The sequence below is a fragment of the Jaculus jaculus genome, chromosome 4 (genome assembly GCF_020740685.1).
Source record: "Jaculus jaculus isolate mJacJac1 chromosome 4, mJacJac1.mat.Y.cur, whole genome shotgun sequence".
In the NCBI taxonomy this organism is placed as follows: Eukaryota; Metazoa; Chordata; class Mammalia; order Rodentia; family Dipodidae; genus Jaculus; species Jaculus jaculus.
The window spans coordinates 166,277,637-166,292,239 of NC_059105.1; the positions used below are offsets into that span (position 1 = coordinate 166,277,637).

The 14,603-nt window shown below is 42.2% G+C and overlaps 1 protein-coding gene across 3 annotated transcripts in view; it reads left to right on the top strand.

Moving 5' to 3' along the window:
• LOC101603243 (limbic system associated membrane protein) overlaps positions 1 to 5,692 on the top strand; it is a 2,270,239-nt gene extending 2,264,547 nt beyond the window's left edge. For all 3 annotated transcript variants that reach the window (XM_045146785.1, XM_004666854.3, XM_004666855.3), the window contains one exon: positions 1,254 to 5,692. In XM_045146785.1, coding sequence (XP_045002720.1) covers positions 1,254 to 1,351 — 98 coding nt within the window. In that variant the 3' untranslated portion in view covers positions 1,352 to 5,692. The remainder of the gene's footprint in view (positions 1 to 1,253) is intronic.
• The last annotated feature ends 8,911 nt before the right edge of the window (positions 5,693 to 14,603 follow it).

Consider the following 14,603-nt stretch of genomic DNA (forward strand, 5'->3'; position numbering starts at 1 on the left):
ATTCTGATACAATTTAAACAAGTTTTTGAATGAATCACAAACCACTGGGTGTAACCATGGTACTTATAAGCCATCACAGGTTCACAGTTTTACACACACACACACACACACACACACACACACACACACAAGCACAGGCGCATGCTCTCTGAGACTCACACATGCTGTCCATATGCTCCCTTAAAACTTCAAAGTGACCCACCATCACAGTTATGCCTGTTTCTATTTTAAATATGGTTGTCTAAATGCATGGCCTTAAAGCCAAACCTCTCCAGGGTGTTGATTTTTAAATGGCATCTGAGCACTGCTGTAAAAAAGGAGACCATGGGACAAGCAAAGGTGGTAAGCCCTTGCCTCCAGCCTACAACTTCCTGCTCTCGCCATCGCCACACAATGACCCCTTCCCAGCTCTCACCGACCCACCCTCCCCCACAGACCCACACTCATTCCCGCACCTCAGTGTGTCTGTATTGGCAACGCTAGGGTGGCAGTTAACTCCTCTCCATTCTACTCTCCCCTTGGACTCACCCTTGTATGTGGGGCCACACTGGCCATACCAGGGTAGCAGCTGAGAAACACAGATGCCCAAGCCAAGCCCACTCTAGGTGAGTTCACATCCCGGTTCTTCTCCAGGTGCAGCCATACGCCAAAACCTCCCCAGGCAGGTCCTTCGCTCTGTTACTGTCTTTGTGTTTTGTTTGTTTGTTTGTTGGTAAAGTGATAAATGAAGAGTTTGGGCAAGATGATCCCTCTCACCTCCGAAGACTCTAGAAGGGGTTGACAGATATTTTACTTTCCTAAGGTGCCAACCGAGCATAAATGTTACTCTGTAACAAAGCCCTTTCCAATGAACAAATAAAGATTGAGTGTTCTCTAAGAAACAGAGAGTTGCTACTGGCTCCAAGTGCGTTGGAGGTTGGGTGTGTGTGTGTGTGTGTGTGCTGTTGGAATAAGTCTGCACAGAGAGCCTGCCTTGGGCTGCTGGAGGTCTTTCATCAGGTGCTTGGAATGTTAATGAGTGGCAGCTTCACAATGCCAGGCAGAGCACCCATCCACAGAAATCTGCAGCCCTGCCCCACTTAGAGAAAGCCAGTTGTGGGACTCCCCAGTGAGAGCTGTCTCATATGTAAAACACACCATGCTCCTTAGGACTCAGCTGCTAACATTGTGACCGCACCCCACGGTCAGCTGTCCTGCAGAATGGGCAGAATGCAATGCACTCACTCTTTCTCTCTCTCTCTCTTGCTTTGCAGGACCTGGCTCGGTGAGAGGAATCAATGGATCCATCAACCTGGCCGTACCACTGTGGCTGCTGGCGGCGTCTCTGCTTTGCCTCCTCAGCAAATGTTAATAGAATAAAAATTTTAAAAAAAAAATTACAAAAACACACACAAAAGAAAAATGCGTCACACAGGATACAGAAAGAGAGAGAGAGAGAGAGAGAGAGAGAGAGAACTTGCAAGATGGGGGGAGACCGTTTATTATTTCACGAGTTTGTGTGTCTATAGATGAAGGGGAAAATGTGAGAATGAAGAAAATACAGCACATAAAGCTATGTTAAAGTCCGTCGATAAAAATTTGAGTGGAATTCAGGGTGGGGAAACTTCTACCAGGATACGTATTCTAAGCAAAAACGGATGCTGTGTAAAGACTCCATCGTGCTAAGGACATGCAATGTTGTATAAATGAGTCAAGAAGTCCTAGATGGATGTTAACTCCCCCCCCAACTCATGTTACCCCTCCTCCCTTCATCCATTTTCATCTGTGGGGGAAACAAGTAAGGTCTTGCCTTTGGTGTTCACACTTCCACAATCCTGTATTCTGTTTTCCGTTTGAGCTGATGTGTAGCCATTTGGGGGCTATCAAAGGATACCTGTGTTGAGTCTTTATTAAGCTTCCCTCAACTCCACTATTTCTCCACCCTTTGAGGTCATCCTTTCTCTCTCCAGTGTGTTCTATTCCCCTCATACCCATTCCAAATATTCCCTTTTTATTCACCTCAACACCCCACCTTTTCACCCCCAGCACCCCCCCCCCACAGAATACCAGTCACGCCGCAAATGCTAGAAAGTGCCATTTTAATTTTCTCCACTGTAAGTGTGTGCTCAAGTCTCTCGCTCTCACGTGTTGTACGTGTGTGTGTGTGTGTGTGCGTGTATGCTCGCGCGTGTGTGCGTTTGTGTCTCTCTCTAAAGCATGCCAAGGGAATGGTCCATGTGTACATAGACCCATTGTGCTGTAGATAGCGTCCTGCATCGCAACTGTGACATGCGGCTCTGGAAACTGCTGGGGAGGCAGCGGGGAGGGTGGCAAGCGGCAGAGCCTCTCCCTCCACTCGTGGCTGTCACATGACACCAGTGTGTATTCAAGCCACGTCGTGCTTCTTCCAAGGGCAGGACCCCCATACTCCTCCGCGTCCCATTCTCAGAACCCAGTCGGGAGTCACTCAGAATATCACTGTAAATGAAAGTGCCTACTATCAATGGGGTGAGCAGACAGTGAAACGCGTCAGTGATATGGAGGGAGAAAGGGCCTTGGAGGGAAAGATTTCTGACTCTACTCTCCTTTCATGAGGGATTTATAGATTTCTCAGCTTTCTTGAGGCCAGAGTTGAGCACCATGTATTCAGCAAAATTCCCAGGAACAGGAGGGTCCCCAAGTGGTCAATTCCCAAGTTAAGAATGATGGAGCCACCTGGAGATGGAAGCTGTCTTCTTTAGCTTCCTCTCCTCTCTGGTCTTCACGAAACACTGCATTTACCCCATCAGTTCTTCTGAGCAGAGATTGGTTCCTCCTTCAGGCAAAATACAGTGAAAGTAAGCAAGATAAGAGAACTAGACAGATGCCCAAGTCTCTCACCATATTCCTCAGAAACTATCAGTCCTAACACACAGCACTGACCATAACAGAGCGGACTCACTCTTTGTGTTCCTACAAAGATCCCCATCCTATTGTTCTAGGCTAACACTTTATCTGGCTGTCTATGCCACCCCGCTCCTGCTCCACTGATGACAGTGTAACATCTCTGTTCACAGCAGCCCATCATTATCTCAGGCTAGGCCACCAGGAAACACGCCATGTCTCCCTTCCCTCTCTCTATCCATAGTTACACCTTCGTAAATTATGTTAACACAGAAAAATGAGCTAATTCCTTGACCAAAAGGCCTATGCAACTTAACTGACCCTGTCAGAGCTCAGTAACGTCTCATCCCCAAAAGGGTTAGCAAGGCCTTGCAAGGGGCCTACCTCTCTGAGTGAAGCTACCTTGGATAGGAGACCAACCATTGCTTTACACTACGCAGGCAGCAGAAATGGTTCCATTAAGAAAGGGCAGAGAATTAGTGTTGACGTCATAATTGAATTCAATCCCACAGAGCCAAACAGAGTAGCTCATCAAGCTTTTGAACCTTAAAAATAGCTGCCACATGACACAAACTGAGGGATGGATGGAAGGAAGGAAGGAAGGAAGGAAGGAAGGAAGGAAGGAAGGAAGGAAGGAAGGAAGGAAGGAAGGAAGGAAAGGAAGGAAGGAAGGAAAGAAGGAGGGAAGGAAGAAAGGAAGGAAAAAGAAAGAAGTTACCTGAGTACTTCTTTAGATTATTTTTGTTTCCTGAAGGAGTCTATCATTTGTGTTACAAGTGTGTCACATCCTTCCTTTGTGGTTTTGAAGTCTGGACATGGAGCAGGAAATATATTAGACTTGGGAATAGGTAAGAGACTTTATGACAGTATTTATGAGCTAGGATAGTAATTCTTATCCACGAAGGTAGCCAGGAAACACACACACACACACACACACACACACACACACACACGAGGAAGGTGAGCCACATTCTTAGGCAACATCAGTTTTTTGACAATCAGGGATTTCTCTAACAGTTTGGTCTTCTTATTATGGAAATCGAAGAATCCATGTCCCCACATGTGATTGTTGATGAGGTAGCCACATGTTGAGAGGAAACTTTAGTCAAGTGACTGCTAATTTACGTAGAGGACAGAACACAAAAATATGGCTGGGGCTTCTTCCTGGCCACCTAGGAATAGACGCCCATGGCATAGCACAGGCTCCAGTCACACACCTGACATAGGAAGGGTCTTCACACCATCAACAGGACAAGAGTCTGGTTTTATGAGAGGAGCTTGGATACATCAGTACCTTTGATTTTAATATAATGGATCCTATATACATAATTAAGCATGTTTAAAATGTATTTGTCTATATCTAGCAGGGTTTAATAAAAAAAAAAAAAAACTTGCTCCTTGCTTCTGTTTCAGTGAAAACATTGACCCCAGACATCTCATAAGCTTGAGGATATTGCTAAACCATGTAGAGAAAGAAGGACAATATAGTTTGGAGAAAGATCAGACACAAAGTAGGGCCAGTGGACCTACATCAATAAAAAAAAAAATAAAAGGAGTCTTGACATGCTAATTCTTGGAATCTAGTTAATCACATTGCTGCAAATCCCTCCAAGAATCTTGTCTATTGGTAACCAAAGCACTAAACTGGTTGGAAATACTGTATTGAAAGGAAAGGAATGCAGCAATGAATCTGAACCATTAACACATTTCATATCCTTTGCACACAATGTGAAATTCCGCAATTCATAAAACACAATTTTTAGCCTCAGCTTTCAGTTAAGAAACATAGAAAATGACCTTGACCCAGGACACATCCTAAAAAAAAAAAAAAAAAAAAGAGAGAGAGAACTATTCTAGGTTTCCCAACTGCAGAATTGTGATGCTACTTTGAAATTATCAGTAGCTTTTGCCTTGCTGAAGGATTACTGTTAGCATTGCACCACTGAAAAGCCCTCTCTCCTACAAGAAGTAAGGGTAATGGAAAATTAAATGTGTATATATATATTTTTTTGTTAGGAAGGATGGTCCAATTCCTTCTTGCCTTCTCTTCCAAATCAACCAAAATTTCCCGCCCCTCCCCCCTTTTCCATGGCCATTGTTTAATTTAACTTTCACAGACTACTGGGGCTATTCATAGAGACCTTGTAAAAATACTAGTGATTTTCATGCTCTTGGAGGTCAGAAACAAAAGGATGTTTTGCCTCCAAAGATGGACTTACCTCCTTTGCACACAGAAACTGAACTCATCAGCATGAAGCGGTGTGATTCTTCCCTACCAGGTGGTCACGTTCTCATTCGCGGGTTCATCCCTGAATTGGCTATAGTTTGACTCTCAGCGAGTCTCTCTGGATTTCTCATTTTGTCCCTTACAGGCTTTGAATTGTTTGTGGAAAATAATAATAATTATTATTATATATATACGTCTATGTATTTTTTTTAATCTTGTCTTTTCAAATGCTATATTTACAACAATGTATGTACTATAAGAAACATTTAGAATAATGATTTAAACTTAAAAGGAAAAGTACTGAATTTGGTTTCTCAAAAAAAAAAGAGCTATGCTTCATTTAGAAAGACATGGGTCCCTATTTTGCCAATTTTGTAATAATTTGCTTCAAACAAATTTTCTTATAAGACCATGTGCAGTGGGAATACCATGCCCTCATCTTTTCTTCATCCTCATGAACGTTTAGCCTGGATTAAATCTTGTTTTTCCTAAAGCACCAGTTTTTATAACTATATAAGTGCAATATTACATCTTACGTTAAAAAAAAAAACCACTGTTTAAAATTCAGAAGGCAAATAATCATACACTAACTTGGTGAGATAAGACCCTGAGTTAAAAAAAAAAAAAAAAAACAGACAAATCCAGTTCAGGATGTCCCCTTGTTTCTTAAGTATTTAAAATATTTCTCCTCCAAAGATTTCATCTGTCCCAGTAATGTAAATTTTCCAATATGGTTGACATAGTATCTGTAAACATCTCACTAAATGCAAAATGAAGTTTATACTTCTGTGTATACCAGTGGGAAGAAAAGCAAACTTCTCTCATTTGCAGGTAGCTAGGGTGTTTAAAGGTCGCCTACTGAAAAAAAAAACTAGTTGTTGCCTGCAATGAACACACCGCTTTTCTCTTGGTAAAGCAGCTGGCATTAACATTAGGATTAGCTTTAACATTCACACCAGCGAAATGTTTATGGATATTGTTGAAAACTTATTTTTAAATCCTGATTTCTTTTCAGCACATTTGCATACTGTGTGCTGATTAATAAATTAGACACCAATCATGTGTAAATCAATGTAAATCAGTAGTTTATGTATATAATATAAACTATGTAAACTTCATTTTTCATGCAGAGCCCAAGTTCAGCTAAACCGATAACTCGTAAAGAAAAAGAAATCCAATAAAGATGAAGAAAAACCAGTGTCTCATAGGTCAAGTGGCAAGAAGTAGAATTAAAGGTCCAAACATAAGGTTTTCTCTGCCACAGGAAACAGACTTGAAGGAAAGCTCAAGTCACATTTAATGAATTCTCTTTGTTCCTTCAGGGAACAAAGGCAAGATTCTCTGCTCCGACTCAACCCTGAGGAAATGAAAAGAGAGGGAGAATTTGAAGGGCTCATGTGCCACTCCAAGTCCTAGGTTATTTGTTTCTAGCCACCAGACATATCTTTATTTAAATAGATCCAATGAAGTCACCAACAACTTCACGATATCTTATTGCTAATAAATCATGAGATATAAGAAATATATTACATCCTTGAAAAATATACTGCTTGCATCACCCTAGAAAATAATTCTTTTATTTTATCTAGTAGCCCTATGTTTCTAAGTACCTATACTGAATATTGCAAATAAGGGACAGAGTCATTTAAATAAGGAGTATCTCACAGACATGATCTCTTGGAGTCTTTTTGAGGTACCTAATGGCTTGATACACACACTTTTTCTACAAACAATTAGTAGTCATCCAAAAGAGGACTTGAATGTCCTATAAGGACATTCTAGAAAGAAATTCAAGTCCCACTGACATGATGCTAACATACCTCCACCCAAGATAAATGCCAACTTTAAGGTGAATATTTGATTATGAGTGATGAAAATTACATTGTGTCCCTGGGTCTGGCCACCAAACAAAAGCTACGTAACACTGGGAAAACCATTTCGCTTTCCCGAGTCTTAATTTTCTCATCCTGAAAGCAAAGAATGCGAATGTCACCATCAAAACTTCTTCCACTCTAAATTCTCTGATTCTGCCCGTGAATTAATAATTGACATAGTGCTATTATCACCCAACCCATCACTCCCAGTGGCTGCCCGCTGTCTTTAGTTTGTTCTCCAAACTATTGTTGATCTTGTGTCTAGAATAACAAGGTGTCTGGACCGATTCTGTAATGCTCTTCTGAGTGAACGTTCAGATTGTATTGAGGGCATTGAAATAGCTAGGGTGGTTTCCTTGCTTATAATATCAGAGAAACTAACTGTTTAACTGCAGCCTAACAACACATCATGGGAAGGAACGTGGCCAGACTGGGCATCATGCTCGTTCACAAACGAGGAAGTTGCTCATGTGAAAGGAAAAGTCGTTGTCTCTCATCCTGGGCCAAGTGCCTCATTAGGAGAAATGTGTGTCTCTGGCTTGTGCTCTTGCCAGTGAGCATGGTGTCTCAGGCAAGTTCAAAAGACTGTGAGAAGCAGGCAAGACAACCCATTTTATTTGAAAGGGAGTGTCTTATAAGTTTCCTGAAACTTAATTTATAAGCTGAGATAATCCAGCAAATAAACAAAGAGGCCTAGTATTTTTTAGATGCAACCTGATAAAGCGAGAGCCATGAAAATAGGACACATAAACACATTTTAGGAGGCCACAGCGGAAGACAAGTAAGAGTTATAAAAGCCAAAATCTGATGTGAAAGTTAAATTCTCTGAGAAGCAGCCAATGAGGAAATGTTATTATTATTTGGGGGGGGGGGCAGTGGAGAGAGGGCTGTCTTCTGGATAGACTGAGTAAGTCCACTTGTCCCTCATGATCTTGAGATTCAGCTGAGCATCTGCCCAAAGTTATCTTTTCATGTACTGCCAGAGAGAACACAAGGAATTTGAGCCTCCAGAACACTGAAGAGCAGGGTTCATTCATAATTTCCCCCATAGTAGATTAGAATACACAGAGTTTAGAACACTTCACCACCAATGGTCTCTGCAAGAGGGAGCAGTGACCTGCCCCTCTGAACAACTGTTAGACCCCACAGCTGTTTCAGAGGTACATCTTTCTTGGATGGCGCACCTGAATCCACCCACAGATACATTCTTCCGTGCACTAGTTCTCCCTGTGTACAGCCAGGCACAGAAAAAAAAAATAATAGTAATAAAATAATCTGCTTTTTGCAAATGAAAAACACTTAAAAGTGAACTACTAGCTTCCAGCGCGCCAACAGCAGCCCTGAGCAATCAGGCACCTCTTTTAAACCCACTCATCAAGGACTTTGCTCTTCACCAGAGAATGTAAATGGCTCACCCTGGTGAATTGTGTCCAAGTTCTGCTCCCTAACTGTTTGCAGGGAGGGGAGAGGCTACTAAGGGAGGGAAGAAAATTGGGTGGGCGGTGGGTGGGAGAAGCAGGACAGAACACCCCACTGCCCCCCCACCATAGCTTCCCCTCTCTCTCCTCAGTGCTCTACTGAAGGTTGTATACATCCTGCTCTTGGTTAGAATTCTCCTTATTAACAGTGTTATATACATATAAATATATATATAAAAGTATATTCCTTTTTTTTCAGCCCTGTAGACATGAACTGATCTTCCCTTGATACAAATACATGGCCATTTTTTTATTTGTTTATTTCCTTCTCTTTTTTTGTTACTCAAGTTATTTTATTATTGTTTATTGAGTGGGTATTTTCCCTGGATACTAGCTCTGTGAAGGAAAGTAAAAAGCGCAATGTGTGTTTAAAAAAAAGCATAATAATTAAATAAAAAAGGCTTTTTTTCCTTTTCTTTTTAAATGTATTTAAATTCTTGTTTCTCTCTTCTGTTACTTTACACGTATGAATGCTCTGCTCTTCTGTGATCTTAAAACAAAATGAAATAAACGTGAAAAGGAGATGTGTCTTCATTGTCCTGACTCAGTGACTGTGTGAGTGTCTCTCCTGTTTCTTAAAAGTGTGCATGAATAATTTAAGAAGTAAACCCAATGGTAACAAATACCATGCAAAGAAGAGGCAGGCAAAATACTAAAAAAATAAAAATCACTTAAAGGTGTTTCTAGCAGTGTTTCTTCTACTAAAGTCAACAGGCTATTTCTCATAGTTGTCTCATTAAAAAAAATTCCACATCCATGTGCCACCTTGTACATCTGGCTTACGTGGGTCCTGGGGAATGGAACCTGGATCTTTTGGCTTTGCACGCAAGAGCCTTAACTGCTAAGCCAGCTCTCCAACCCTGTTGTTATTATTGTTCATTTGTTTCCTTTGAGGTTTCTTTGCATAGGTATGGCCAATTAGATCCAAGGCCACAGGCTAGAATGGTATCCCTATCTCTACTCCACTGCCCAGAGGTCAGGCTAACCTCACTTGACTAGATGCACCAATCCTCTACGTAATGCCAGGCAAGGCTTAGTCCCTCATTAACATCACCCACCAGCCATGCTTCTAAGGGTCCCACATAACTAGCAAAGAAATGATTTCCCTTGGAATCCTTTTGAAGGATCTGGGAACAAAGTTCAACCAGGATTTTACTATACACTTAGCATTATACACTTATGAAAAACATTTGGAGTCTTTAAATTTCTCCATGCAGCCCAAGATTTCAATTCTCATTAAGACAGAAACTTTGGAACTTGAGAGCCAACACCACCTGAATCTTTGCGTTTGTTAGAACCTCAAAGGAAATTCTTTCTGCTGTGCCCCCTTTTCTTTTCTTTCTTTATACCCATCTATTTAAAAGTATGTGGAGAGCTGGAGAGATGGCTTAGCGATTAAGCGCTTGCCTGTGAAGCCTACGGACCCCAGTTCAAGGCTCGATTCCCCAGGACCCACGTTAGCCAGATGCACAAGGGGGTGCACACTTCTGGAGTTTGTTTGCAGTGGCTGGAAGCCATAGCATGCCCATTCTCTCTCTCTCTTTCCCTCCCTCTTTCTCTCCCTGCCTGTCACTCTCAAATAAATAATAAAAATAAACCAAACATAAAAATTTTTAAAAAGTATGTAGAACAAAAACAGGTAAGTCTGTGATTCTAATCTCTCACAGAAAGGTGTACCTCTCTTCACCTTTGTGCTCTCCTCACACCTGGCATCATGCTGTCCCCACAGTCCAGGCTTTGCAAACACTTGTCAAGGTAGGATTAACCTGTCTTCAATGCCTCCCAAACCTGCTACCTGTGAAACAGATTCTTATCAGTCATGGTCAGGGCATCATTGCAAAGGAAGATCTCAGAATCCCAGTCTCTGAATCAAAACGTAGACCCTTGCCTGACCTACAAAACGGATTGTTACACAAACATTCCAGTAATGTCTATAACTGCACAGCCCTAGGTCTTCTTTTCTCTTTCTTCCTATAATTCTCCCCCCTTTTCCCCCTAGACTGGCTACTAGTGAATTGGTATAATCTTACATAGGTCAAAGTTTTCTGCTAGCCAAAGGACTAACTCAAAGATGTTGAGGGTCTCTGGACCTCTGGAAATACTCACTGCAGAAAATCATTTAACTCAACCCTTTTCACAGGCCCAACTTTTCTCCATGAGAAGGACTGCTGACTGGTCTTGGGCCTTCAAAATAAGATCATTTTATTCTCTAAGGCACAATAAAAGTTTGACTATTTTATCTTTATACTGTGTTACCCTAAGTCACCCTTATCTCTGTCTGCCCTCCAAATAAGTCAGAAATCTCCTCCCCCCAAAAAATCTGTCTATGTTTCTGTCTGCCCACAAAAAAGTAAAGAAATTTTTTTTTAAAACTTCTACTTGTAGAAATAAATAACAGAGGTGGACTATAATCAGCTCAGGCATGGAGGAAAAGTGCTGGTCAAATTAGGAGAAACAGTGCAGTTCACAGCCACAAGCAGCTCTGGTTCCAGTCATCAGAAGTTGCCGGGCAATTGTCGTTGTAAAGGAAACATCAGTTTCTTCTCAGCCACCTCAGCCCAGGCTCTGCGTGGAGATCCCTACTGAGTTAACGCCTAATGACCATACCCTTAGAATACCTCATGAATTTATGACTGTGGACCAATTAGCACAAGGTGCACTAGTGAGACTTAATATAGAATGCCCCGGACTCTATGCGAGCAATTTGAGATTACAGAGGCTTCAAGGAACATTGACTTATTGAAATGCATAATATTTGAGCACAGGATTAAAGGAAAGAAACAGCTAACAAAAAATAAAACCCTCAGAATCAAAGGACTAGGAACCCCTAGAAGGGGCCATTTCCTCAGCGCCCATGAATAGACAAGCTCCTTATGGGACAACAATGCATGCCTGTGAACCCCACAGAAGTGATGGCAAGAACTTCTGCAGATCAAGGTCTTCATCTGCTACATAGTGAGTGAGAGAGAGGCCAGCCTGAGCTACATGAGACCCTGTTTCAAAAAAGAAAAGAAGAGTAAAAGAAAAGTAAAAGCTCTGAGTGAACATGCTCCCTACATCTGCTCAATCCCTCACCTCTTAAGCCTTCCCCAGACCCAGGCCTTCAATCTATTAGCCCTCTTTAATCTCAATATATGGGAGAATGCCGGCTAAACAAAATCATTTGTTTATCAAGTAGCTGGACAGCCAAGAATTATCCTAATTCTGTCTCACAGCCTAAATGCATATGAGAGTCAGAAGAATGATAATGTTAACACTACGGACCTACAAAGCTACACTAAAGACATTGCATCAGCCTTCCTGGTTTTGAAAAAGCATACACACAGGATATGCTCCTCACCTTTCCAACACACTTTTGAAAAAATAGGAAATAATGAAGCGGAGGTTAAAACAAAAACTCCTGGTGGTTATCGTCACAGCGTTCATTAACATGTTAAACGGTTATTTTTAATGGTACATTTAACTAAAGCTAGCTTATGCATAGGAAGAGAATGTGGCCATTAAGAACAGCGTCTGTGGAAGAAACCGAGGTTATACCCTCGGTGATGTATGATTACAACAGCAAGAACATCGCACGCTAACAGCAGTCTCATCAGCATTAAGTTCTGCGTTTCGTCTCACTTTAAAACCTTCTTTATCTACAGCATTTGCTAAATGCATCGTCCTTTATTTTTGCAAAAGGAAATGCCCTAAAATGTTGTCACATAAGTAAGTGGGCAATTTCAAGATAGGTATGAGGGCATGGTGATGAGGAGAGCATAATGCGGATAACCACTGAGTGACAACTTGGCAATGGCGTTGCTTGGGATGTGAAGTGTCTCCCCATACCCTCACCCCCGTCAGTGGTGCTATTCAGCCACCTTTGGGAGCTGCAGCCTTGTTGAAAGAAGTGTGTCGCTGTGTGTGTGTGGGGGGGGGGGGGTCTGGAAGTATCACAGAGCAGTCCTACTTACTGTTTCCTGCTCTGTCTTCTACTTCCCTGCTGATGTGATTGTGTAATGTTCATTTTCCGTCAACGTAATGCTGCTTTCTTCCTCCTGCCATAAACTTCCCCTCCAATGTAAGCTGGAAATAAGCCCCTTGCTTTCCTTAAGCTGCTTCTGGTTTGGTATTTTTGTCTCAGCAACAAGAGAGTAACTGATACAACAGAAAAGCAACACATTCTGAATTGTATAAAACTCAGCTTGAATACTGATACTCCGAACTATGCAGAAGAAAGGGGTAAAAGACCACTTCCTTGCAATAATGACCCAGTCCTTTGGCAGGAGTTGTGGAGAGGATTTCTGAGAACTGTGACTACAGAGATGTCAATCGCTGTTCTGTCCAACCATTTGCTCCTCCATTCTCAAGTCTTTAGAAAGAGACTCTTGGTGTTATCAGCAGGTGTGGGATTTGATCAGCACATGTGGAGGGGTTCCAGGTTCTACATCCTAGGACAAGGAAATGGACAGAAACTTATGGATAATAGTAAAATGAATTATTAGGGAAAAAGGCACTTCCCAGGTGGGATGTGGACAGAGGGAGGGATTGGGTTTAGAAACTCAATGACAATGCTGTAGAAACTATGAGACTTTTGTGTCAGAGGCCTTAGGGTCTCTGAGACATTTGCATAAAATGAGCTTTAACCAGCAGGCTCTGATCCGGTACAGGTATTTCTACATGCCACTTCATGCATAGCACATCTCATTAGCATCTTAAATCTTCAGCCAGGAGTGCCAGTTTTAGTGTTATAATGGGTCCAGATAAGCTCCAGACACTCAGTCCAGGTAACATGCAGACAACCCTGTAAGAGTGGAGGACAGAATCACTGGGGCTGTTATTCTGGAAAAGCTAATTCTAGTTTTATCTCCATCCCTGGGTGGGGACATGACATTCTAGACTACCCAACCCCTGAGTCTGTGGATCACCTGGTAAGAGACCATCCCTCACCTTATGGGCATGCTAAAGAGGTGGGATGAATAGTGAATCACCTTAGTAAGATAATGCTCTAAAACCTCAGAAGGTCCTCCCTCGTTGCAGCTACTGAGTCTGCCCGTTTTTCTGAGTTTTGCCTCAAAAAGCTTCCCCCACTTCTTTCTCTTCTTTTGATGCTGGCCAAAATTCCTGAACATGATTGCCTTTAGATGCTGAATGTTTTTTGCCTTTTCTTCACAAATCTCTTTTGCTTTACTCACACCTTCTCCTCTGTATGCGTGGAAAATTTTCCCCCAAAGCCCCATGTGTTTATGATTAGGTCTCTTAATTAATCTCTAGGTGGAAAAGTTGTGAGGTGGAGCCCGGAGAAAGGAGGTGTCTTGTTGGTGGCAAGCCCTGGGGTGTTGTAGCCTAGCCTCTATCCCGTGCCTCCCAACCCTGCTTCACTCAGCAAGCTCGCTCTCCTCCCTCCCCGCTGATGTGGAGATATGACAACCCAGCTGTCGGCTCCTGTTGTCCTTTCCCAGACATGATTAAGCTTTGTATCAAAATTGTTAAGGTGGAATTTTTCCCATAAGCTGTTTTCTGGTCAGGTGTCTTTTCCCAGCTACTATAAACGTACCTGCTTCACTGCACCTAATTTTTCATGGTTGCAAGACAAAGAACTCAAGGGTGTGGATATCTGCAACAATATCTTAGTCCCCTGTTTCTGTCTCTTTTTCTTAAACAGTTTGATTCTGAATGCTACTTGCTCCTCAGAATGTGCACATGTATGCATGCACACACACACTTCCATATTAATGATTATTTTCCTTGAGGTACCAAGTGGTCCTCCATCGTTGCCCTCAATATTCACATATTCCCCACTTATTTCCTGTCATGGAAACATTAGCTTAGTGCATCAGCTACCATCTTGCTGACACCTTATTTGACCAGTCATTGCTGACCCATGTGCATCTTGATCATTCTAATTTGCCAGGTGCTACAGAGAGTGCTACCATGCTCTATGAAAGGAGGCAGAGTACTGACTTGATCCTTTCTTCTACTAGCTTATACTTCACGTCAAGAAAGTACAAGGACTGGGCTGGAGAGATGGCTTAGCAGTTAAGCGCTTGCCTGTGAAGCCTAAGGACCCCGGGTTCGAGGCTTAATTCCCCAGGACCCACGATGCCAAATGCAGGAGGGGATGCATGCATCTGGAGTTTGTTTGCAGTGGCTGGAGGCCCTAGTGCACCCATTTTCTCTCTC